Source organism: Mizuhopecten yessoensis, unplaced genomic scaffold (genome assembly GCF_002113885.1).
Source record: "Mizuhopecten yessoensis strain PY_sf001 unplaced genomic scaffold, ASM211388v2 scaffold716315, whole genome shotgun sequence".
NCBI lineage: Eukaryota > Metazoa > Mollusca > Bivalvia > Pectinida > Pectinidae > Mizuhopecten > Mizuhopecten yessoensis.
Window position 1 is genome coordinate 709,214 of NW_018480055.1, and position 27,789 is coordinate 737,002.

The 27,789-nt window shown below is 36.8% G+C and overlaps 1 protein-coding gene across 4 annotated transcripts; it reads right to left on the reverse strand.

Moving 5' to 3' along the window:
• Positions 1 to 316: 316 nt before the first annotated feature.
• On the reverse strand, positions 317 to 27,786 carry LOC110442975 (flocculation protein FLO11-like). Of its 4 annotated transcripts, none has more exons than XM_021486880.1 (13): positions 27,435 to 27,786; positions 16,017 to 16,077; positions 10,093 to 11,022; positions 8,145 to 8,209; positions 7,649 to 7,716; positions 7,030 to 7,059; positions 6,574 to 6,731; positions 5,302 to 5,497; positions 4,743 to 4,919; positions 3,095 to 3,215; positions 1,964 to 2,173; positions 733 to 780; positions 317 to 419 (listed from the first exon to the last, which is right to left on the reverse strand). In XM_021486880.1, the coding sequence occupies exons 2-13, from the start codon at positions 16,063 to 16,065 to the stop codon at positions 402 to 404; spliced, it is 2,070 nt and encodes a 689-aa protein (XP_021342555.1). In that variant the 5' UTR covers positions 16,066 to 16,077; positions 27,435 to 27,786; the 3' UTR covers positions 317 to 401. The 4 variants fall into 4 exon arrangements, with proteins under 4 accessions (XP_021342555.1, XP_021342556.1, XP_021342554.1 ...); XM_021486881.1 differs by lacking the exon at positions 27,435 to 27,786 and adding an exon at positions 25,000 to 25,089; XM_021486879.1 differs by lacking the exon at positions 27,435 to 27,786 and adding an exon at positions 23,456 to 24,284.
• Positions 27,787 to 27,789: the final 3 nt, after the last annotated feature.

Here is a 27,789-nt window from a genome sequence, read left to right on the forward strand (position 1 = left end):
AGAATCAATTTTTAGGCACTTAGTTCAATGTTATTGTATTTCAAAACACCTTTGACACTGACTTGTGGTTCAATAATGTTCACACCAACGGATTTCATTGCTTCGGAATTGCATTCAAATAAATATACACAAGTATACGTTATGCTAAATCTATTTGTCAAACAGAACACAAACACAGAAAACAAATGTCAACTTCACCTTCCTGATTGCCTGTAAATTAACTCGTAATAATGAAGAAAACAATGGCTGTACACAAACAACAGTTATGTTGTATGATAATGTTCGTTTTCATATTTTCCTCGAAATTTGATACATGTGTACTTTTATATATGGATTTACACTCGTGTGTAAATAGTCCTCCGGATATATAATCTTTTCGGTACCAAGACGTACATCTGTCTTTAAAAGCCGGTCCGTACCTGTGAATGACAAAAATGTGGATGTTAAACGAAAAAAAACACGGGCTATCGGAATGATCTATTTATAGAAAATGATTAAAAAATATATTTAAGAACATTTACTTATTACACACGTTAAAGAAAATTATGTTTTTGTAATGTATCAGATCATTAAAGTCTAAACATTTACACTTTTTTATTCGATACGAATCGCAGACATACATGTATATATAATGAACTGTATGCCATTTGATGGGTAATATTACGGCTAAATTATTATAATAATCATTCTTGTGATAAGGGGAGGTACTATTCTGTTGTCAAGCATACTCACATCGGTGTTGTCATCGGACTTCTTAAGCTGGGCCCTTTTGATGTTATACTGTAACCAAAACAGAAATCGGACATCAAAATCGAGACACTTAATGATACCAGTAATCAAGGAGACAACACAACATCTGTAGAGGGCATTTAAGTGGTTTCTATTGGATACCATATATATTTTATATACAATGTAAAGTTTATAGTGTAAGGTATGTGTACAGTGTGTGATGCTATTTTTACTGACTCCAGTAGTAGTACATTATACTAACAGTGGTATAAGTGAAATGTACTGACTACAGTGTAGATTATTTTTATTGTGTATGAAGTTGTATGTACTGACTCCTGTGCAGATTATATTTATTGTGTATGAAGTTGTATGTACTGACTCCAGTGCAGATTATATTTATTGTGTATGAAGTGAAATGTACTGACCCCAGTGCAGATTATATTTATTGTGTATGAAGTTGCATGTACTGACTCCAGTGCAGATTATATTTATTGTGTATGAAGTTGTATGTACTGATTCCAGTGTATATTACATTTATTGTGTATGCCGTTATGTGTACTGACTCCAGTGCAGATTATATTTATTGTGTATGAAGTTGTATGTACTGACTCCAGTGTAGATTACATTTATTGTGTATGAAGTTGTATGTACTTGCTCCAGTGCAGATTATGTTTATTGTGTATGGAGTTGTATGTACTGGCTCCAGTGCAGAATATGTTTAATGTGTATGAAGGTGTATGTACTGACTCCAGTGTAGATTACATTTAATGTGTATGAAGTTGTATGTACTTGCTCCAGTGCAGATTATATTTATTCTGTATGAAGTTGTATGTTCTTGCTCCAGTGCAGATTATCTTTATTGTGTATGAAGTTGGATGTACTGACTCCAGTGGAGATTACATTTAATGTGTATGAGGTTGTATGTACTGACTCAAGTGCAGATTATATTTATTGTGTATGATGTTGAATGTACTGACTCCAGTGCAGATTATATTTATTGTGTATGAAGTTGTATGTACTGACTCCAGTGCAGATTACATTTAATGTGTATGAAGTTGTATGTACTGACTCCAGTAGTACATTATATTCACTGCGTATGTACCTACTACAGTAGTGGCTATATTTACAGTATTAGGAAATATATTTCCTGTCCTCTCTAGAAGCACATTATATCCATAGTTACAGATATATGGGACGGGTAAGCTGTCACCTAAAATGCGTTTTCATATTTTACCTGATAATTTACATCGTCGAAACGTGTGTTCAGTTTAGCGTATACGTCAGCACTTTCGTCCGGGTTCCAAGCCCTCTCGCGTGACCCATTTACTGCACGTGATCCGTTGTTAGCACGTGAACCATTTGTAGCATGCGCACCAGTCCGATAGTGAAGGTCACTGTCTGCTTCAATGTACTCTTTGTAATCATACGCCTTATTTTCGTATCCCTGGCAAAAAGAAAAACGCCTGGGTTAAGTAGAGGATGATGTAAACTTGATGTTATTATGCACTGCACGGTTCCTGATCAATGACTTCTATTAACCGGCCTTATGAGTTGATTTTGTTAATAGGAGTACACGACACTAAATGTTTTCATATACTGTACTTTCATTCCGGTATGGTGTCATTATTTAGTGACATGCATCTTGTGGAATCTTCATGTTTAATGTGCCCAAACTTCGTTATTTATTAGAAAGCATCCGAGGGATAATTTTCAAAATAACTGATTTTTGACATTTACATTTATTTTACAATTACTTGTTTCACAATTAAACAGATCACAAAATTAAAAAAAAGAATAATGGGTAATTAACTTAAACATCAGCCAACGACCATAAACGCAAAAAGACAAATGCACTGTAGCGCTGACACACAGGAGAAGAACAGACCACAGACAAAACACCAAAGGAAAAATATACCGCAGCTTGAAAAACGTCAATGTAAAAGTAAAATTGTTGCAAAGTCGTGGTTTGTGTTCACTGGTTGGTAAACATCTACTTGTAAGGTTGTTGGCTGTGTTCACTAGTTGGTAAACATTTACTTGTAAGGTTGTTGGCTGTGTTCACTAGTTGGTAAACATTTACTTGTAAGGTTGTTAGTTGTGTGTTGTTTGTTTCTAACGTCTACATTTAAACGTTCACATTGGTCTACAGATTAACGAGATCAACACCAACAGAGAACGAAATATCATAAAATTGTGTTCCTTCGTCATTTGTGATTCTATATCATTCATATTTAATAATCACCATGAATACAATACACCAGTGTTTGGTATTCCGCTGGTTAAGAATATGAACTACTTGTCGTAATTGTACTGTATCATATATCATAAAGTATTTATTGTATATTTAGTATTAGACATTGTATACCTGTGAGGTGCCCGAGTATGACTTGTCGTCAGAATGTATCAGTCCCTGATAAGTTCGAGCTGAAGATCTATGATGAGGTTCCTGGAGGTCCATGTAATGCAGCTCACTACCATTTGATCCACTGGTATAAACAAAGCAGAATTGTACACCAATAAAGTAATATATGCAGTTTTGTTAACTTGGTTGTTTGACACGCTATACACTTACGCCTTACTAAGCCAACATGTTTTATTATTAATTTCGTTAAACGTTGGATAACGCAGAGTTTTGCCCCATGGTTTGTCCTTAACTCAAGGAATTAACCTCCGATTAAACTTATTCAAGGATATCTGCAGAGTCATCAGTAAGATTAGTACTTGTATAATGTATATAGCGAGGGTAACTTTACCCCTGGAACAGTGTCAACGAACCCCCCCCCCTCCCCCCCCCAACAAATCTCTAAAATATACATAACGCATATACTTGAGTAAACGATACCGATGCTACGGTGATGCCGTTTCTTCTTACAGTGAAACAAACACATTTCATAAGTGGGTATTTTGTTAATCAATATTTGTGCGATGATTTTTCTTTTATGTGTGTTTTTTGTAATCTTTTTATTTTTCCAAATATTTTTCAAATCACAGTACATCAACATATATTCTCACACTCGAACATTAACTGACACATATGGTATAATAAAAACAATCATCATCATAAAATATTCATCACCGTAATATAATCATCATCATCTGTAATAATCAAAAATGCTATCTTAAACTAACACTGTTCTATTTAGGAACGAAATGTAGGGTGATATTGAGGTAAAGTTACGGTCATATTTAAGAAACGGACTGTAAGATGCTAAAACGATTACCGTAAGTTTTGTTCATTTTAAGAACAGACTTCTTGATACTATAAAGGCCACTTATTTCATCATCATCATAACAAACACTGTTTAAGCGAGAAATATTGTATAACAGTAATTCATTTCAATATTGTTCATTTGAAACTACTAAAGATATTGCGATATTTTCTAATATAATTCTTTTCAGATTTATAGTGCCTTTCATTAAATATCTACGTCCGTATTATTGTTTCTTAAAACCTTCTAAAGCTTCTATTACCTAAACCACACATTCCTATTAGTGGATTTTGTAAAGGAAAGACATGCTGCTTTTTAAAGTCGTTTTACGCTGGCTTAACATATTGACCAGATGACGGGGAAATAAACAGCGTGTCGACCTCACGTGCTCGAGTTTCCCTGTCCTAGTCTTATTAAGATGCTCTCTACGACAAATGGAGAAGAGCAAACCCATCTGAGTAGATTGAGGCAGACGACAAAGTTGATTGAGGCAGACGACAAAGAAGATTGAGGCAGACGACAAAGTAGATTGAGGCAGACGACAAAGTAGATTGAGGCAGATAACAAAGTAGATTGAGGCAGACGACAAAGTAGATTGAGGCAGACGACAACAATGTCTTGTCTACCTGACTAGCATTGCTAACGTTTTATTGTTTTATATAAGATATTGTTTACTCTTGTTGTAGAGAAACACGATTTTATTGATCAATCATGTTTCACCCGAAAACTATATGTATATTACCTTCCGTATGAAGTATCTAATGCACTTTTATGTTATTCTTTATTTTGACTAAAAGTACTTACTATTTATTGTAACTATTGGTCCGTTTTTTCCGCATACAGGTGATGATAATGACAAAAACAAGGATGACAATGATGGCCCCAGCACAACCACCAGCGATAGCAAGAATCATCTGCCAAGTCATCTCTTTCGTCTCACATTTCTCACCTCCGTATTGGTAAAACGTGTCAGTGACGCAGCTGAGCAAACAGAAATCATAACAATGTAGTTAAAGGGTTACTCTTAACAATTCAAACAACACCGCATTAATGTGCAGTCTATCTAAGCAAATTATCACAAGAAATGGTTTCCTGGTGATATAGTTTTCCGACGTTTTTCAAGGAATGCAATCATCGATTTAGAAGTTGTTATTAATATTCAATATAAGTGTTATTACATTCAACCATATTACAAAAATCAACACGACATAAAGAAAATATAACTTTGTTTTCAGATTTACGTTTTTACATCAGTATAATTCGTTTCTTTTCTATTCAATTCAATGTCAAAGTCAATAGAGTGTAAACAAATAAACCATTGTTGATTTCTGCTCAATAGGTGTTTATGTACAAGAATCGTTACCTGCATTTTGTTGCATGCACACTGGTATCATATCCTACTTCTACATAGCAGTCCCCGTGAGCTCCACAATCACTGTCAAAAGCGCTCGTGTCACACATGAAGTAACAATTCGATTTGTTTGAAGATTTTTCTGAACATTTATATCCCGAGGGACAATAGTTAGTAGACTGACACACATCCGATGTTTGCTTTTTAACTAATAAGAAAAACAGAAAAAATAAAATAAAAGTATGTACGTATGTAACAGTGTAATCAATCCACCTTGGTTCCGAACAAGTGACACAACTCGATTACTGAGATAATTGACACTATGAAATTTCAGTAGGAAAAGAAAAACCCCTCAAAACAACATTTATGATTTTGTATTTTTACTGTTATTTTAAAGATACATTTAATGTTCTTTAATGATACCAACATTCCCTTTCCTTAAAAATACATTGTATTGAAATGTATTCCTCCAATGGCTCATTGAGCAATATTCCGTATTGGTATAACGTCATACGTCTCATATCAACACTTACACAGGCTTATAAATCATATAATTGTTACGCTGAATCCAACAAACCTATGTTTTTATATTACCACACTATTGAGGAAGTTGGAAGTCTAGATATGACTCTTAATTTTTTTTCTCTCTCTAAAATGTTATCGATTCCAATGGAATTAATATAACCTGTCAAAATTATTGTCACTACATGTATATCAAATCAATTCCATATGATTTGCCACTAATAACCATCGGGCTGTATGGTATCTCCCCTTTGATGTTTGCTGGCAATATATATTACGCACTTCAATAGTTTTTACTTGTAAATAGTATTTCTTTGTCATTTTACTATGTTGAAATGAAAATTTGCTTTTTTATTGCGACTTCAAAATAAATATCTAAAGTAGTTTCTGTCCATTTCAAAGCTGATCCTGATCTTGGATTGGTCAGTTTAAAATTTGATAAAATAACATGTTCCATGGCAGCTTCACGGTTGAAACACTACCAACATATATTTAAACTTACAATAAGTATTCTACTTTTAAGTATGTTAATCTTATAGAAATGTATTCGATTTATCTTTTGGGTCATGATATGACAATCTAAAATTAGATTACATTAGACTTGACTGTTAATTAAAAAGGGATGCATGAATTATCATGACTGAATTCTTCTGGATAAGACATAAAATTTGTTTTTCTTGTGTGTGTGCGACTGTTTGTGAAAAATGCAAGATTGTCAAAATGACACTGTTTGTATAAAGCCATCAAATTTGATTAACGTACCTTTATCAACGATTCCATCGATATCATTATCAGTAACATTTATTTTCCCAGTACTGTTTAAACTTCGCAGTACTGTCTCTGTTGCGTTATTGATGGAATGTTGGGAGGTTGCCGGAACTGTCGCCTTGATATCATATGGTCGTTCTTCTGGCGTGCTCCTATAACGTACAAATACATATATTACTGACAACATTTCTACCTTGAACAATCTAATAAGCAGATGGACATTTATTTCCCGTTAATCGTATTGCATGTCTTAGGTAAATTCATCAACAAATCAGAAATGCTGACGTCATGTAGGTGGAATTTTTTGTACTTTTCGTATTATAATGAATATAAACAGGTTTTGAATATTAAACAATTTTACAAAATTGTCAGACTTGTTAACCTCGAGGCACTAGTAGGAATTTAATACAAAACAGTAAATGGAACCAGACGTAGTCATAGTCAACACACCTTTTTCGTCGTCTTCTGTCGGTATCGCAACTGAAGTGAAGAGAGAAAACAGATAAGTAAAGAAAGGGTTGTTAGACTGTTTAATCAATGTTAAATCACATATTTTGATGACGTATTCATACAAGGATAAATAACGTTTAACTATAATGCAGATGTTCTTCATGTTCTATTTCACATAAAACATGTGGCATGTGTAAGATTCATGTGAACGGAAACAAAGTCTGTAAGTAACCGTTGGTTAAACTATGGAGCTGACTAGGGACTAAAATATGATGTGTTTAATAATGGAAACACATGCACAAAACAACTGTCGAAAAATCATAGATAAGTGAATAGTTAAATGAGATGACGTAGCTTTCAATCGTTTGGAACGAATGTTGTAGTGCGATTTAAGTTTAATAGATGTTTAAGTAGCAATAGCGTACAACATTAAGAACACCCTTCAATGTCTTCTATGGAGAGGAGACTTACACTAGTCAACTCAGTAGTCATATAACTAATACAGCAGACCAATGTTTTACAAGTACATATCTTATATATCTATAAAATTATGTTAATATAAAATGTCTTTAATGACCAAAGCATGTTCATATTCTATACAAAGTAAGGAATATATTACCCAATACCGCCTTCAGGGCTGAGAGTAACACTCCGAAATTCGGTACTGTTTTCGAAATACTGTTTTATCTGAAATAAAGAAAACAAATAGGTAAAAAATGTCGAATATATAAACGTTGCTTGAAGTAGATTAAAAGCGTTCGAAATCTTAGTTCGAAGGAAAAAACAGATTGATTTGATTGCAATATGTTAGATTTATAAAATCAAATCATGTAAAAAAAATAACACGTTCATAAATTTTACAATTACCAAACATTTGTTCCACATGTCAATCAACCTACTGGTCATTTACCCTGGAATGTGGTACTCATTTCAAAATTGTGCCTTTATATCAGCGTATTTTTTTGCAATATTATTAACTTAAAATAACATATCAAATTTGCACACCCTACAACGATGTTAGTAGTAGTTTTGTTTCCTATATCAACTTCTACTTATCCAAACATATTATGTCGACTGCTTTTGACAGTGAGAAAATAATCATATACGTAACTCACCTGCTTTTCGTTAAAGCCGTTACAGAAAAACGTTAGTGTGAACGACACCTCAAAAATGGCATTCTCTGTAACAAAGATAGCAACGGCGTTTAGGCATACACTCATACAAATCAATCATTAAATATATTTAAGTGTCACATGTTAATACATATATTAAAACAGGTATCTGAGAAATTTAAACATAAAACTATATTAACCTCCAGCCATTAATGACTTATGAGAAACTTTCAATCATATGAAAAAAAATAAAAAAAATCATAATTAGTTTCAAGTGACAATGTGTCTATTTTGTAACAACAATTGGTCGACTGGAGTATTTATTCACCCGATAATTACCCTCGGGTTTATAAGTATCGCTTGATTAACCAACCAAACATATATTAATAATATCATCATGAAATAGAGCAACACTTATTTACACTTCCCCGATAGAGCTGGAGATGTTGATATTCCGTCTTTTCGTATTGCAGAGTTATCTGCTCTTGATAGAAGGTATTGATTGTAACGTCATTTGTTTGTGAGAGTAACGTCATAATTTTTTGAGAAAACGACGCAATTTTCTCACACAAACTAATGACGAAACAATCAATATCTGTTCACAAGAGCAGATAACTCTGCAATACCAAAAGACGGAACACAGTCAGTGTAAACTACAAGGAAAATTGACGTTATCAAAACGCATCCTGTAGAATGTTTTTGACTTCTGTGACGTCAGTATTTAGTTACAACACGAAACATATTTCCCCAGCTATGTTTGGTACTAGTACTTATATATATATGTGTAATGTGTAATAAGTAATACTTACATATTGTATCATAGAATGCTATTTAATAGTATATGTTTATATAGTTGTCCATTCAAATGTATATGAATGAAATTATTTTGGTCAGTCTAAAGACAGGAATGGGGAATATTTTCATGAATTGTTTTGACGTTGAAGAATGCATTTAATAATATTTGTTGAGTACATTTAGCGGAATATAGCATTAGAATTCCAAACTACTGCACGAAATATAGATTTTTTGGAAAAGGCCGCCAACGTTTTTCTTTAAATTTTATTATTATTTAGTTATAATATATATGAATAATCCTCTTCCAAAAGAAAGGTTATGGTTTCTTAAACAACATCGATCGTTACCATAAGGCGTTTCTCATCAAAACGTTCTCTAGAAAATATACCCCTTTTAATACATCCAATCACGCACATAGACATTACAAATTGTTTATCCAAGAAGTCAGCTACATTTCCATAATATACATCTTAAAAAACCCGTTTTGTTAAGTTCAAAAAGAGTTAACTGAGATGCTCACCACAAGGAATATGGACAGAAAAAGCTTTCTTTGACGCGTAATATTTTCTTTATTCGAACTAAACTCTAACATATTAAGACCCCTAACCAACCGGTCTTTTGGGAAATACTCTTAACAGGTCAGGGCTAGATGTACTTATGTTTAAATGTGACATGTGACATGTCATCTGCCAAACAGTCGGAAAAGGCCACTTAGATTAAAATTTCGACGTATAACCACCAATACACCAGCGTGTCCTTCTACTAAACCATCCTCGATATTGCTTGGGTTACCCTCACTTACGTTCTGCAACCCTGGAATATATCGTGACGAAATCAAAGGCTCGGTATACGTTACCTTGTGGATGATTAAATTAGACTAGTCTTAACTTGATTGAAGGAATCGCGTGGCAGCATAACAATAAAATTGACTGACATTGAAGTCGGGTGCTTCTCCTCTATAATCTTCAAAGGACAGCCATCAGCCTGGCAAATTTTGCACCTGAACCCCCACCAGCCAAATAGCTTACCGCGTGTCTTCGGTCTTGTCATGACATAGTCCGGGCTGCAGAGAAAACAAGTGAGCTAAATCCCTGGGATATAGATGATGCTACCTAGCTGGATAATGAAACTATGGTTATGCTACTTTGATATTTACCAATATTTCCTGATACTGGTGGATATTTCACTGTAGTCGTCGTAGGCGTCTGTGTTGTTGGTGTTGTTGTAGTGGTTGGTGTTGTCGTTGGGGCCGTGGACGTCGGTGCAATAGAGGACATCGTAACCGCGTCTGACGCTGGTGGTTGTAATGACGTCATTGCGGTGCTGGATGCCGCAACAGATGCTGTGCTATTGGTTGTGACATTGATAGATGCGTCAACAGATGTTGTTAAACTGATTGAAAATGTACTGGTTTGTTCGTCTGTTTCATTACCCGAAAGAAATGAAGATGTTTCTGATACCGGGGTTGAACTTATAAGTGCCGAATCAGTGGTTGAACTGCCATCAGATATACCAGGCATACTACTGATGACAGACGTCGACATTGTTGTTGGTATCGTCGGTTCAGTGGAGCTGACGTCCGATGACACGGGGATAGCATTAGAGGAACTGATCCCACTCATAGTACTGTATTCCGTGGAATGTGTAACTGATGACTCCGGGGAGTTAGATAGGACACTCGAGTCCAATGTTGTTGATACCTGTGTACTTGTGGATGAACCCATTACTGATGTTGACATCATTCCTGAAGATGACAACGTAGACGACGGAAATTCATTCGTACCGCTGGTAACTGTTGACACGTTTTCGCTACCATAATCAGAATTAATGGAAGATGTCGATCCCGTTAGAGTAGACGATGCCGATGGCGATGAGACCTCATTTGACACAGCCGATGACGATGAAACACTGTTCACAGTAGATGGCAATATGGTCGCACTGTTAGTGTTACTCACTGTCAAAACACTGGTTGATGGTTCTGGCGTGTTGGTCGCGTTAACAGTTTCAACACTTGATGATACATCTGTTGTTGATGGTGACGACACTGTTGTCGCTATACACAAAGACGAGTGGAGTCCAATGACAACTGGAAAAGAATATATATATACACACATTAAAGGAATGCAAACAATTGAAATCATACAATGAAGTCTCAAAAAATGTTGAGATCTCTGAGGATCGATATTTGTCTGTTCTGTGTAGATGGCACTTCGAAGAAACAAAAGCTGATCTGCTGTGCACATTGGAATGTCTGCGTTGTTTCTGTTTACCCTTTCTACAGTTATTTTACGACCCTTTCTTCCTAGAGACGAGCCTACTGAGTTTCTTCATTATTTCTACTGAAAAAGCAACCAAATATTTCTTCTTTATCGCTACCGAAAAACCTAACAATTTTCGACTAAGAAACCAATCACTTTTCAATCTTATCTCTTTTGGGAAACCTGCCAGTTTTCTTCCTTATCTCTCGTGAGAAAGCTGTCAATATTCCACAGAAAATCTACTGAGACACAAACAAAACCTTTCCTTCCTTATCTCTTCTAAATAAAACTTCCATATTTCTTCTCTATTTCTACTGAGATATCTCTCAATTTTCTACCTTTCTACTGAGAAACCAACCAATTTTCTACTGTATTTCTGTCAAGGAACCTCAAATTGTCTGCCTTATTACCCTGTCTTATTGCAATGATGGGTGGTCTGCTAAGAAATCTATAGTTAAAATAATATAAAGAGAAATAAGAGCCATTTTGTGGTTCTCCCAAACTATATATTCGTGAAGGATAGTCTAGTCTTCAATATTCAACTTCATCTGCAAAATTGGTATTTTTGTATTTGTCCACTGTGGAGGGCACCCGACCTGCTAAATGGTTGGTCGTTCGTAAAGGCATCGATAAGTGAGTTACAAAAAAAATAAAACAGGAAATTAGAGCTAGTATGTGGTTCCCCAAAACCATTTTTACGACGAGGAAAGTTTTTCAAGTCTGATATATGTGTATAATGGCGATGGTCAACGTTGAAATACATGTAAAACCAGTAGGCCTAGCATAGAGATAAAATTTTCTCCATATATGGAAGCCATGAAAGAGATATAAAAGGGTGTTTTTGACGCATTATGTAAGTATTCAATCGCTCTAGGTGGTTTTTTTGTACGCAACGAGCGGTAATAAGGTACACTCGTCCATCCAGAGCGTCGTCGCGGCTTTTCTGTGGTGCCAGTTACTAGGAGAACATGGAGGGACCAACATGGATCTGCTGTCCCAATGGCAACACGTGGGATATTTTCCAATCTATCTTGTCTACCTTTTTTTCGGGCGGTGTTTCCCCATACACCCGTCCTCGTTTAACCCCAAGATAACAAACAAAAGTATGCGTCATCGCACTTCAACACATTCTGTATCATAATCTAGACAATAACCCTCCACCTGGTCGTACTATCCCGACAACGGGCTCAGGAAAAATGTCTTAGGAGATACGACCGAGTGTAAAGAACATAATTAATAGATTCTCATGTCTCAAGTGTTGTAATCGAAAAGGCAAATCAATTCTGATATTTCGTCGCTAGCACATACGAAAACCTCCATTTTCAGGGCCCCATTTTAGTCGCCTTTTGTAGTCATGTAATGAAATACGTTCCTGCATATTTTATTACAAAATAAGTATACACCTGTAGAAAATGATCTATAAAATCTGTAGGAGTTTCAAATCAATTGTTACATGCATAAAATGTTAGTTGTGCAACAGATGTTCAAGTTGTATCACTATTCTTTAAAGACAATGTTGAGGGGTTTAGCAATAGGGCATAGATATATATATATATGTAGAGTTTTCAAGCAATTTTTTATTACGAAATTTTGAAGAATAATTGATGTTACTTATGAATAATACTATGGTTATCTCTTCATTAATATGAGTTATTACTAATTCAAAAATATTAGTTTCTCTTTTTCTATTTCGACAAGGTTGAACAACAATTGGTACAAGTGATGAACAATATAATAAGTTTCCTTGTGTATTTCCACAATGTTGAGGCCAGTCCTCGAAATTATGCAGCTTTTATATGAATGATATTCTCTTTTGACAATTGAAAGGCTATATTACGTAATATTTGTTAGAGTTTTAAATAATTTAATGTTGTTTAAGACAGTTTTCGTATGATATATTACCAGAGTACCTGTAAACCCTTAGAACGTTTCGCTTTTGTCAGATCATGTTAAGGTATATATTATTTATACTTGTAGTCGTCTCAAAGCTGTTAGGTCATTTAGAGTGCTAGAGTATGATTTGTAGGACCTCCAAGAGCCTGCAGTTTATTTAAACGCTGTTAAGTTGTGATTTATTGATACTAGCAGGTGCTTCAAACATTTTGGTTTATTTATACCGTTGTTTGATAATGTATTTATAATTAAAATAAAAGAATATGAACCTTTATTTATTTTACAACAACTATGAAACAAGTTATTTCAACTTATATTAATCACTCACGTTGGCCCGGATGGAAGCGCGCGTGGGGTCTTAATGTGGGATTAAACCGGAGTACCCGGGGAAAACCCACGTGGTCGGGCAGGTGACCCTATACCTTTTCACGTCCGATCGGGGAATCGAACACCGGTCGCCTTGGTGAAAGGCGAGTGCGCTATCCATTGCACTATCCGATCATCCCTTATTCAATATTTTGATTTATTTACGCAATATTCATGTAAAATATATTACAGTTTGAGGCTTTGTAGAGATAAGACTTTGTTACACGACAACGTATTAATCTGAGCGGATTAGCTCCAGAAGACTATACCACAGATGTAGAGAGATAGGTGTATTAACAGATCGTGTGAACAAATACTTGACCACGTCAGCTGTCAGATCATGTGTTAGTGATTCTAACACTAATGGTATTCAATGGGTCTCCTGTTATGCTTTATCACATGACTGGCCAATTTTACTATGGCATACGGCCATGTCTTGAATATGGTATTTACACATGCATAATAAAACCATAATAAGCTGCGATTGGTCTAAAACGGTAGGAACAAATTCCATCACCACTAAAGCTATTACTTTTATTTACCACATGATACATTTACTGTTCTTTTAAATGAATGGAATGTTTTTTGTTGTTATTATTTTCATTGCGTTTAAAAATGTTCATTATTAAAAAAAACAAAAGAAAAAAACACTGGAACAACTTTGCACTGCACGGAACGATTATACTATAATCGGGACACTTTGGTTTTTAACTATATAGGGACAACTGGGAACACATTATAGTGTTTGGGGATTGTTTTGTTATGTTGTGTGATAAAAAGATTTTTAAATTAAATCCTAAGGCTAGTGTCATATCAAATTATTGAATTCTTTCAAACGAGTTCAAACTCGTTTAAAAAATTCAATATGACATGGACATGAATGTAAGATACTCTATTTATGTTTTCCATTAGGCTTCATTTAAACAACCTACATTCCAAAGTGCTCAAATCATGTTACCTGTATTCGGTAGGGCTCAAGTAATGCTACGCTACCGATATTCAATAGGGTTCAAATCAATGTAACCTGTATTCCAAAGCGCTCATATAGTGTTACCTTTATTCCAAAGCGCTCATATAGTGTTACCTGTATTCTAAAGCGCTCATATAGTGTTACCTGTATTCCAAAGTGCTCATATAGTGTTACCTGTATTCCAAAGCGTTCATAGTGTTACCTGTATTCCAAAGCGCTCATATAGTGTTACCTGTATTCCAAAGCGCTCATATAGTGTTACCTGTATTCCAAAGCGCTCATATAGTGTTACCTGTATTCCAAAGCGCTCATATAGTGTTACCTGTATTCCAAAGCGCTCATATAGTGTTACCTGTATTCCAAAGCGCTCATATAGTGTTACCTGTATTCCAAAGCGCTCATATAGTGTTACCTGTATTCCAAAGCGCTCATATAGTGTTACCTGTATTCCAAAGCGTTCATAGTGTTACCTGTATTCCAAAGCGCTCATATAGTGTTTCCTGTATTCCAAAGCGCTCATATAGTGTTACCTGTATTCCAAAGCGCTCATATACATGTAATGTTACCTGTATTCCAAAGCGCTCATATAGTGCTACCTGTGTTTTAAAGCGCTCAGTTTGTGTTACCTGTATTCTAAAGCACTCGGATTGTGTTACCTGTATTCTAAAGCACTCGGATTGTGTTACCGTTATTCCAAAGCGCTCATATAGTGTTACCTGTATTCCAAAGCGCTCATATAGTGTTACCTGTGTTCTAAAGCGCTCAGATTGTGTTACCTGTATTCTAAAGCACTCGGATTATGTGACCTGTATTCTAAAGCGCTCAGATTGTGTTACCTGTATTCCAAAACGCTCAAATTGTGTTACCTTTATTCCAAAGCGCTCAAATTGTGTTACCTGTATTCTAAAGCGCTCTGATTGTGTTACCTGTGTTCTGTATGGCTCAAGTAATGTTACCTGTATTCAATAGGGCTCTAGTTATGTAACCTGTATTCTAAAGCGCTCAAATTGTGTTACCTGTATTCCAAAGCGCTCATATTGTGTTACATGTATTCCAAAGCGCTCAGATTGTGTTACATGTATTCCAAAGCGATCAGATTGTACTACCTGTATTTGACAAGCCTGCAACTTCGCTAGCTGTTTTCCATAGGACTCATAACTGTAAGTCAGCGTTTTTGTGTATGTCAAAATGGGACTACAACTACGACATAAGATTCTTACTTAATAGGCGACTGAACAAACTGATGCCATGACAGTAAAGCGATAAACAGATCCGAGCTGCATCGGGAAACGCTTATATGAAATATACTGGAGCTAGTACAGAAACAAAACTTCGTTCTGAAGCGACTAAAATACTCCAGGTCAAGTAAGAAATGCGACAACAAGATTGACGATGCTGCAAACATCACGCGATCGATCAAACCGAGGCCAATACAGCGACACATTGAAGCTACTTCAGACCTTGTTCGGCTTTAACATCCGCACGTATCAAAGAATATTCTTTCACAAGTGAAAAAACACAGAGGCTCTTCTATATAAGACAAGTTCTTCATAATCAAGTTATATGATTGAAATAGAGACGTTCATGACTTACCTGTGATTGTAAGGACCCGTAGGTAGTTCAGTTTGACGTTAACAGCCATATCAGTAAGTACCTGAAATATACAACAGGTAATCCATATTGAACTGTATATCACACCTTGTCAGAGGGAGATAAAACTGTTAATGACGCCGAACCTATTTCGGCTGGGATTCCCAGTGTTTGGAGCGTGCGACCATTATAGAGACAACTCTAAGATAGTATACTTATTTTTCTAAGCTGGCTTAAGGAAACAAAAGAAATATTAATTAAAAAAGAAGTTTTTCATTTACACTGTTTCTCTTTTTACAATCATCTCAACACAGCAACAGAATATGGTCAAACATATTATTCTCCGCATAGACAAGAAATCCGGACTTTTTTCTGTCATACTATTAAATATACGGTTCATTTTGTTTTTACAAAATCACACATTACAGGTCATGAATTATCAATATGAATGGTAATATAAATATAAGAGAAAGGGAGAATTATTTCCCTGTAATTATCTTAAAATTATAGAAGACATAAAACGAAGAAAACACAGTGGACAGAAAATGACGTTCTACCAGTCAAAGTTTTTTCTATTTTTGGTAAAAGACGTTCGAATAAGGAAAACATAGAACGCAGACGCCGGTCTACATCCATGCATGCATCTCAGATGGGGAGATACAGATACTTTAACCATTCGAACGGTTACTTACTTGTGGTAAACAAGAAAATAATTGTCGTTATACTAGTTTGCTGCCACTACAAATGTATTTGTCAGGGAAAAAATGACATCTGTAAAATGTTATGGTATACATTGGGGAAGACATAGGGTAAATAGCTAAAACATGGTAAGGGGTTTGAAAAACAATGACATGACGTCAGAGAGCAAGGTTGCATTTCATACAGTGAAATGGAAAACCGATTTTGAAAAAAAATGATATCAAGAAATGGTGTAAAAACGAACGATACTGGAGACGAAGTTAAATGCGTTATTTTATTTTATTTCAATCGAGAAATCTGTCCAATATAACACCGTGTCGCTGTGTCAATCCAATAGTGTGTAGACGTTATATGGAAAGATAACAGTTCTTACCTACCGCCATTCTATATTATTATTGGGATACATACAGGTACCAGAACTTGTTGCCCGAAGAACAGTTTAAGGGAAATCTACTACGTTGATTGCTTCATCTTTCTAACACATATTGAGATTCCAATATTCAGTATTTTCGCAATTTTATAGCGGATAATAAAACCATCAGACTTCAATGGCTAACACCGGTAAAGGGAAATTTTGACAGTCTAGTATTGGGATGAAGGGAGTCATGAAACACAGGTTAACGACATCAAAACGGCAACATCGACATATAAATAAAAAAATAAAATAAACAAATAAATAAAAGTAATACATTAAGTAAGTATGCATATTTATATCCAGCATTCGGATAGCACACATGTATTCGTTGGTTAGTGTATTCGTTGGTCAGTTGGCCTAACACATTTCTGACTGCCCGTTCAAACGTGATTTTTCCTCCGTTAATCAATTTTAGATATTTCCATCGTAAAACAATAAGTTACGTATGGTTAAAACTGAACAATTCAACATTTGCGGTGTGACATGTACACATATACCGAACACATTCCTTACCTTTGTTAAATTTGAGTGTCAGGGGTTCTGTGATCAATAACACGTCTATACCTCTATGGAGATATGGCTTGGTATTCACACAAACTCGGCCCTGATATGGTCAAAGTTTAGCCGGTTATCAAATTAATTCGCGGTTTTACGACACTATACAATTTATCATCAACTCGCCAGGACGTATAGCCCTATACTTCCAGCCAAAAGGGGGGTTTTATGGTTCCCCGTATCACGTATGATGTTTGTCCGATGTCGCGCTATCGGGTCCGAGTGAACGGCTGTACAAACACAGGTAGGACATGGGGTTGGTGTGATTAGAGATTTATCACTACTGGTAGGGTGGGGTTACACTTAACTGTGGTAACAATCAATAACGGGCATACCCTATGTTACAACATTCACATTAGGATTTTATATCCGTATGAGTCATTAACCCCACCGTTTGATGAAATACACCGAAATACGGTCGTTCAAGGAAATTTCCCGAATGTTGTGGCCCCCTCGACACATTGATTACCAGAGACGCTGAAGTTTTACCGAAGGTCATGCCAAGCTCAGTGTAGACAAGTCTTTTGGCGCCATGAAAACTGCTTTTTACCTCCCTTATCTAGAATCACGTTCACATTCTATAACAATCGAAAACTCAGCATACAGTCTGCACCGTACGTGTCAGGTGACGCATATATATATCGCAGGTCTAGGTCAACTGTGTTACCTGGTCCAACGGAATGCTGACTGCTTGCAGTCAAAACAGTTTTCATTTTTTTCTGTCATTATCGTTTACAACATAACATTATTTATGGATTGGATGTTTGTAATTTGTAACAAAGCTACATTTGAAAATTTTAGCAAATAACAAACATTCTTGGAATATACTTTGAATATAATTTTGACTAGAGTGGCTTCTATGGTTGAACCAAGTTTCTGAATTGTTTCAGGTTGGAATATTTTCCAGGTATGTAGGTTATTAGGAAATACGTATTTTTTTTTTTAAATCGTGTACTCTTTCAGAACTACTCTACACTTCATGTAAATGAAGATTGATATCAGTGTTACCTGCTCTACGTCATAAACGGTCTGCTGTAAATACGACAAGAAGACGTGAAACGTGATAAAAACAGAACAGAGTTCATGTTAAATATTATGATGACATTTTGACGTATTAGACATTCTAAAAAGCTGGAATGCTTTCGAAATTTATAACAAATCATTAAATAAAAAAATCAGTGTTTAACAAAATAGCTCAACCGGAATATCAGTATAAAATCAATTAAATCATCAAAATTAAGTGTAAATAAATTAAACAAATGCATACATCACTAATTTAGTATGAAATTTGAAAATTAATAAATGAATAATAAAGTTAGCAAATAATGAAATTAAGGGAAAGTTACTTAATTTAATAAACAGATTTATAAAAATACACAGTAAAGAATAAATATTTCGCGGAAATATAATTATCTACGTTAATGATGTTGACTATTTATTCAGATACAAGTAAATAGGAACCTGATATGGTCGTTATCCATTTCGCTGATTTATATTCTCGCCAGTCGTTAGAAGAACGATCGCGAATATACAAACTTGTGAAATACTTAACAGTAAGTTAACAACGTACAGATGCTGTTTGGTGTAAGATGTGCTGGCTATACCAGTACCGAGAGTACAGCTATAGATAGTAAACAGGACACGTGATATAATAAAAACGACGATACGACGCCTAAGGTATGCATGTAGGTATGGATATTATCGTTAATATAAGAAAGAGACGTATGTACATGTATAACTCGTGGTAGACAGAGACAGGACGTTATCAATCTACCGGAGTATGTAAAAACTAAAGGACGGGAACACTAGATCGCAACTATTTACATTTTTCTTCTCTCGGTCTGACTCGTGCATCATTCAAAATGACTAAATGTTTGATTACAAAATATATAACAAACCCAGGGGTCAAGTTTTGAAAACACTTTCCAGATAAAGTGGTTATTAAGTGAATAATTATCATATTGCACACCATGCCAATAGATATCCGGAAATCACTTATAAACTTCGCCATTATTTCTATACAATTTTCAATATAAAATCAATAATGACCCTAATTTTTCCGTTTGTACGTAGCGGTCGTAACGTTAACGTTGCAGTTACAACAGGGCCAGGTAAATTATGAAGACCACTCCTCTATCAACAAATAAATCAAATGACACTTTAACAGCTTACACACCTTCAGAGTGTATTTTTTTTTTATTTGGGAAGGTCGTTCCGAATGACGTTTAACCTTTAGAAACATAAGACCTTATTTTCTGACAGAGGTAGCGCCAAGGACTGCCTTGTTTCGGTTTTCTCAAATAACTTCACGTATCCCAGGACTCATTAGTTCCTGTGACCTCATTTGTGTTTATCAGGTCTACATTGCCACTTGTGTTTCCCAGGTCTACCCTGTCACTTGTTTCTCCCATGTCTACCTTGTCACTTATGTTTCCCATGTCTACCTTGTCACTTTTGTTTCCCATGTCTACCCTGTCCCTTGTGTTTCCCATGTCTAGCTTGTCACTTGTGTTTCCTATGTCTACCTTGTCACTTATGTTTCCAAGGTCTACCTTGTCACTTCAGCTTCCCAGGTCTACCTTGTCACTTATGTGTACCAGGTCTACCTTGTCACTTCAGCTTCCCAGGTCTACCTTTTCACTTATGTTTCCCAGGGCTACCCTGTCACTTGTTTCTCCTATGTCTACCTTGTCACTTTTGTTTCCCATGTCTACCCCATGTCTACCTTGTCACTTTTGTTTCCCATGTCTACCCTGTCCCTTGTGTTTCCCACGTCTACCTTGTCACTTGTCTTTCCCATGTTTACCCTGTCACTTGTGTCTCCAATGTGTACCCTGTCACTTGTGTTTCCTACGTCTACCTTGTCACTTGTGTTTCCCATGTCTACCTTGTCACTTGTGCTTCCCAGGTCTACCTTGTCACTTATGTTTCCCAGGTCTACCTTGTCACTTGTGTTTCCCACGTCTACCTTGTCACTTGTGTTTCCCATGTCTACCTTGTCACTTCAGCTTCCCAGGTCTACCTTGTCACTTATGTTTCCCAAGTCTACCCTGTCACTTGTGTTTCCTATGTCTACCCTGTCACTTGTGTTTCCAAGGTCTACCTTGTCACTTGTGTTTCCCACGTCTACCTTGTCACTTGTGTTTCCCATGTCTACCTTGTCACTTGTGTTTCCCAGGTCTACCTCGTCACTTATGTTTCCCATGTCTACCTTGTAACTTGTGTTTCCCAGGTCTACCTTGTCACTTGTGTCTCCCATGTCTACCTTGTAACTTGTGTTTCCCATGTCTACCTTGTCACTTGTGTTTCCCAGGTCTACCTTGTCACTTATGTTTCCCAAATCTACCCTGTCACTTGTGTTTCCTATGTCTACCCTGTCACTTGTGTTTCCAAGGTCTACCTTGTCACTTGTGTTTCCTATGTCTACCTTGTCACTTATGTTTCCCATGTCTTCCTTGTCACTTGTGTCTCCCAGGTCTACCTTGTCACTTGTGTTTCCCAGGTCTCCCTTGTCACTTGTGTTTCCCAAATCTCCCTTGTCACTTGTGTTTCCTATGTCTACCTTGCCACTTGTGTTTCCCAGGTCTACCTTGTCACTTGTGTCTCCCATGTCTACCCTGTCACTTGTGTTTCCCAGGTCTACCTTGTCACATGTGTTTCCCAAATCTACCTTGTCACTTGTGTTTCCTATGTCTACCTTGTCACTTGTGTTTCCTATGTCTACCTTGTCACTTATGTTTCCCATGTCTACCTTGTCACTTGTGTTTCCCAGGTCTACCTGGTCACTTGTGTTTACCAGGTCTACCTTGTCACTTGTGTCTCCCATGTCTACCCTGTCACTTGTGTTTCCCAAATCTACCTTGTCACTTGTGTTTCCTATGTCTACCTTGTCCCTTATGTTTCCCATGTCTACCTTGCCACTTGTGTTTCCCAGGTCTACCTTGTCCCTTGTGTTTCCCAAATCTACCTTGTCACTTGTGTTTCCTATGTCTACCTTGTCACTTATGTTTCCCATGTCTACCTTGTCACTTGTGTTTCCCAGGTCTACCTGGTCACTTGTGTTTACCAGGTCTACCTTGTCACTTGTGTCTCCCATGTCTACCTTGTAACTTGTGTTTCCCCTGTCTACCTTGTCACTTGTGTTTCCCAGGTCTACCTCGTCACTTATGTTTCCCATGTCTTCCTTGTCACTTGTGTCTCCCAGGTCTACCTTGTCACTTGTGTTTCCCAGGTCTACCTGGTCACTTGTGTTTACCAGGTCTACCTTGTCACTTGTGTTTCCCATGTCTACGTTGTCACTTGTGTTTCCCATGTCTACCTTGTCACTTGGGTCTCCCATGTCTACCCTGTCACTTGTGTCTCCCAAATCTACCTTGTCACTTGTGTTTCCCATATCTACCTTGTCACTTGTGTCTCCCATGTCTACCTTGTCACTTATGTTTCCCATGTCTACCTCGTCACTTGTGTTTCCCAGGTCTACCTCGTCACTTATGTTTCCCATGTCTCCCTTGTCCCTTGTGTCTCCCAGGTCTACCTTGTCACTTGTGTTTCCCAGGTCTGCCTTGTCACTTGTGTTTCCCAGGTCTACCTTGTAACTTGTGTTTCCCAAATCTACCTTGTCACTTGTGTTTCCTATGTCTACCTTGCCACTTGTGTTTCCCAGGTCTACCTTGTCACTTGTGTTTACCAGGTCTACCTTGTCACTTGTGTCTCCCATGTCTACCTTGTCACTTGTGTTTCCCATGTCTACGTTGTCACTTGTGTTTCCCATGTCTACCTTGTCACTTGTTTTCCCATGTCTACCCTGTCACTTGTGTTTCCCATGTCTACCTTGTCACTTGTGTCTCCCATGTCTACCCTGTCACTTGTGTCTCCCAAATCTACCCTGTCACTTGTGTCTCCCAAATCTACCTTGTCACTTGTGTTTCCCATGTCTACCTTGTCACTTGTGTCTCCCATGTCTACCTTGTCACTTGTGTCTCCCATGTCTACCCTGTCACTTGTGTCTCCCATGTCTACCTTGTCACTTGTGTTTCCCATGTCTACCTTGTCACTTGTGTTTCCCATGTCTACCTTGTCACTTGTGTTTCCCAGGTCTACCTTGTCACTTGTGTCTCCCAGGTCTACATTGTCACTTGTTTCCCATGTCTACCTTGTTACTTGTGTTTCCCATGTCTACCCTGTCACTCGTGTTTCCCATCTCTACCTTGTCACTTATGTTTCCCAGGTCTACCTTGTCACTTGTGTTTCCCATGTCTACCCTGTCACTTATGTTTCCCACGTCTACCTTGTCACTTGTGTTTCCCACGTCTACCTTGTCACTTATGTTTCCCAAATCTACCTTGTCACTTGTGTTTCCCAAGACTGCATGGTATTTTTCAGTTTCAAAATGTTCAAACTATTCTAATTTTTCTAACATATCGCCAATAAAATAACATTTTAAACTTATTTTGAATGTACATTTAAGCGAACAGAGTGTATTTTTATTTCGGTTATTGATCTCATTCCATTGGATAGATATATTAATTGTACTCGTTGGTTATGTAGGTTAAAACCTGAGAACCTTTGATAAGAAAGTAGATTCGTTCTTTATAATAAAAAAGCAAGTCATTAACGTAACGGCTGATCAGGACAGGATATGGAAATGGAACTTTTACATACAATTGTTTCTTGATACACTCCTGATCTTGTGATATATATCAACAGTAAACACTACAACAAGCAAGCTAATCGTGACAATAGCACTTTAACCAACAATAGTGTACATACATACCTTATTTGACATAAACAATGTGCATGGTCAATACGACGTTTGTAAGATTGTGGACAGATACTTTTGCGCAGGTGTGATCCTGGTCATTGCGGCGTTTGTAAGACTTATAAACTCGAGATCTGATGTGACCTTTGAGTGTCTAGTCAACGCGATACTTATAAAACATATAGACTGTGGATCTACTGTGACCTCGTGGTGTCCGGCCAACACGATGTTTGTAATTGATGAAACTGTCCAGCCTCGTTTACAACAACGTGACAGTACCGCGCCAACGCAATAACTAGAAACTTGGTCAACACATGTACACTCGATATCATGAAACGATCTTGTCGAATATTACTCGTATCACTTCACATCACTTAGTGGGTAACTGTGTATCAACGCTGTATGCTCGTCCCTCCAATTAAAGAATACATATCCTGGTTACCTTCCCATGAAATCACCTGTGCACACCTGTTGATACTGCGTACACCTGTTGATACTGCGCATGTGCGCCAGGAAGCAGCACCTGTTCCCTAATTACAGAATAAGGATGTTGAGACGGTACGTGAGTAATTGCAGTCCCGATCAGATCGATACCTGCAGCAAAGCCAACTATAAATAGGACAGGCCGATTGTAAACAATGGTCGTACATACAGGTGTGTTCGGCACGCACGTGTAGTGAGTCATTAGGGCCCGCGCGGACGAAAGGGAGTGAATATAATTATCCGACACACGATTAATGGAAAGAGGCAGATTGTAGATGACAGACATTTGTACAGTGTACTATTCTTGCCGTTATGTTACCACTATCGGTGAACTCTTTAACACTTACACCAGGTGTTCATATCTCAAGTTTTACCTGTACATAGTTGACAAAGAAACTCATTGTTTTAAGATGTTGGTTTATATTCACACGTTTGTGTATTTAATCGTAGGCATTCTTGTACATTTACACAAACGTAAAACATTTGTCTACGTGTGCGATGTAATCTGCGCGTGCCTAATTCGATGTGTCAAGGATTCGTGTTGTCTTACTGTGACAGGTACCTCCTTACCAGAAGAGCTCCAGACTGAACCCGACTTTGATAGTTTATTAATCACACACTTGAACAGTACAAGTGCAAGCACCCATAGTAGTAGTTGTAAAAGACAAGGGAGAAGTAGATGACGCTTATTGAAGGGAAGATAACTCAACAAGTTACATTTATGACGTGTCAGGTAACATATAGCTTACTGCTTTAAGTAACAATTTCTATATCATACCAATAGTTCGTCGGTCATGAATCCGACATTTCCTATGTATAATAATTTATTTATCTATTGCATTTTCAAAAAAATCTTTTTGCATATAATATAAAAAGGGAATTAATTTTGTACGCATCTTTTCCCTACATATTAAAAAAATCGGCTCACAAATCGATCAACTCTTGTTTAAAACTAACGTTTTCTTTTTATTGTTTCGAAAAAAACATATTCTCTTTTCGATTATAATATACGTACACTGAAGTTTTCCTTGTTTAGAGTTAACTATGTTTTAAACAGTAAATAAAGTCCGCCTTACGTATCGACTCGGATTCCCACTGAAGGACCAAGCAGCTCCGTCCGTGTGAACACATGTATTACAAAACAAGGCGTTTCTGAAGATTCATCAATTAAGGATGGGCGTTTTACTGATTTATAGCAGGGACACGTTCATATATAAATTGTAAAACGTAAATAAGTCAAGCCTCTGTTCACGTTACTATAGGCGGAAGCTACTTTACAGCCCAGCACATGCACTGTCACGCACGCACATAGCTGAGACACGATATGTAATTAAATATGTGTGCGCTCTTAGATAAAAGTATGTCGCATTGGTTGTCTTCTGTCTGCTGCGTGAGAAGGAACACTCATGTCCATGAATGAGCTTTCAGTTTTCAGGTTAACAAGAATTTTAGTTTTGTTTTACGGCTAGTCGAAATTTAAGTTAGTTCGGACCAATATAGAGTGTTTTAAACTTTTTTTAATGACAAAAGTAAATAAATAAATAAAACATGAGTTAATAAGCAAGCCAAACTGGTTAAAATACAATGAAACATATATCATTTTAAACTTTCCTAACATATATTCTATAGTTCAACATGCAAAGTTTTAATAAGTAAAATTTCATTTGATTTTAACATTGTAACGCGTTAGTCTGTTCTTTGACCCACTCCGGTAACACGCTGATTTAATATTCTATTGAGATTATTCTATTTCAACTCAATTAACTTAAGTGTCACGCCGCACAATACATCTATAGCAATCACTTATATGATGGCCAGCTGCGACCGACTACGGAAGAACTAACTGACTACCGCTTAATACCAGAATTATAACGGCATATCAATATAGGCCATCACAAACTATAATTACGTTTCTGATGTTCGCTACGTTTGCATTTGTTTCTGAGAAGTTCCAGATTTTAAGAGCATACACCCATCCCAAAAAGCAGTAGGTTTGTTAAGTCCTGGGTGGGTAAGAGAAGTGCATATACACATTAATTTTATTTGCCTTACACGTAGAATATATATTTATAAGGCGTGTCTGATGTACGCAAGCCATCTACTGACATATAAGGCGTGTCCAGAGCTCGTGCGGACGCGTGTATACCCGACACCATTGATTCGTGAACGTATCCACGCAACCAGCACGAACGGGCCATCTGTTACACCCTTATTTATCAGGATAGAAATTATAACCAAACACCAGAAATAGAACAGTCTGACTCATGTTTCCTAATGATTTCTGTACAGAGTTGTAGCATTGCCAGCAACATGTGTACGTATGATTTAACAAAGTAATCAGGGACACAAGTATTAAGATATGTAATATAATCACTGTGGTTTATCCGAGAACTCGGATTTCTTTGTCGCTTTAAAAAGAACCGTGACATCGTCATCATATGACACCGACTTCTCGTTGCGGTTATCTAAAGCATGAATAAAGTTTAGTTCAAATATTCAAAATCAGACCTAAGGGAAAGTTTTTAAACTTACAAACATTCCGTTTAGTTTTCAGGGTAATTATCAGAATAGGAATAACGACACAAAAATATATTTCGTCATGTTATCAAAATAAATAATGAAATTCCGAGTTTATTATACAAGTCATGTGAGTAACTAGACCAAGTGTCCAAAGGTGGTCGGGTGGTGCAGTGGATAGCGCACTTGCCTTTCACCAAGGCGACCGGGGCTCGATTCCCGATCGGACGTGAAAAGGTATGGGGTCACCGGAGGTCACCGGCCCGAAAACGTCGGTTTTCTCCGGGTACTCCAGTTTCCTCCCACATTTAAATCACCCACGCGCTAACATCCGGGCCAAAAATATAAGTTGAAATAACTTGTTTCATGATTGTTGTAAAATAAATAAAGTTTATATATTATTTCTTCTTATATTATTTCAAATAGAAATTGTCCGTCTTGATTGAAATGATAATTTACAAAATGCGGGATTAAGACTTGAACAATTCTTTTTAACTAAACAAGTAAAACAAACCAGAAACATCTCATTACTCAAATGGAAAGATATATATATGTATGTAAAACGGTCTAATTTGATACTAACGGAAATAAGCGAAATGACATTTATGACACTTTCACTAAGGAAGAAAAAATAAACGCGGTTCATGTATGTATCAAAATGACAGTGTGAACATGTCAGATTCCGGACATAAGAAAAAACCCAAACCGGTAAGTACACTGTATCGACAGGCTGTAACGAAAACCTTAATAAATCAGCGGGTACAGAAATTAAACAAAAACATGTGCCTTATGGATCTGTTGTATATAAAAAATGAAAATAAACTACAGAAATAGTGTAGAATTTCTATGTAATAACGCACAGTTTACCTATCCAAAGTGCTCTCAGGACCAACCATGAGAGATCCGTGGGACGGTCTCAATACACCGTTTCCCTGTAGGGCTTAAACCAGGTACTATATCAAATTTCAGCCAATTTCTATTTTTTAGCTCTTACTTGTATTTTTTTCTTCGGGTTGTATAAAGTCCCGTACCGGAAACTGTCTCGTTGTAACAAGATGAGTTCTATAGTATGGTAAGGAGTTGTTTTCACGCCTGTACGTTTTCTTCAGTTACATTCTATAAAGTCCTGTATCTGGAAATCGCCAAGGAAGATAATGTTCATCCAGAAATTTAGCGCTACGAAGCAGTTTTGGTATTCACCACTATAAAGGCAGAAGAGCGGGAGTGCTAGCCACACCCAGTGTCCATTCGTGCCTGTATGATAACGTCCTGTTACAGGAAAGTCTGGTGTAACAGAGGGCTGCACTAAAGCTACCTGTAGCCTGTATTGATCGAGGTAAGATCAATTG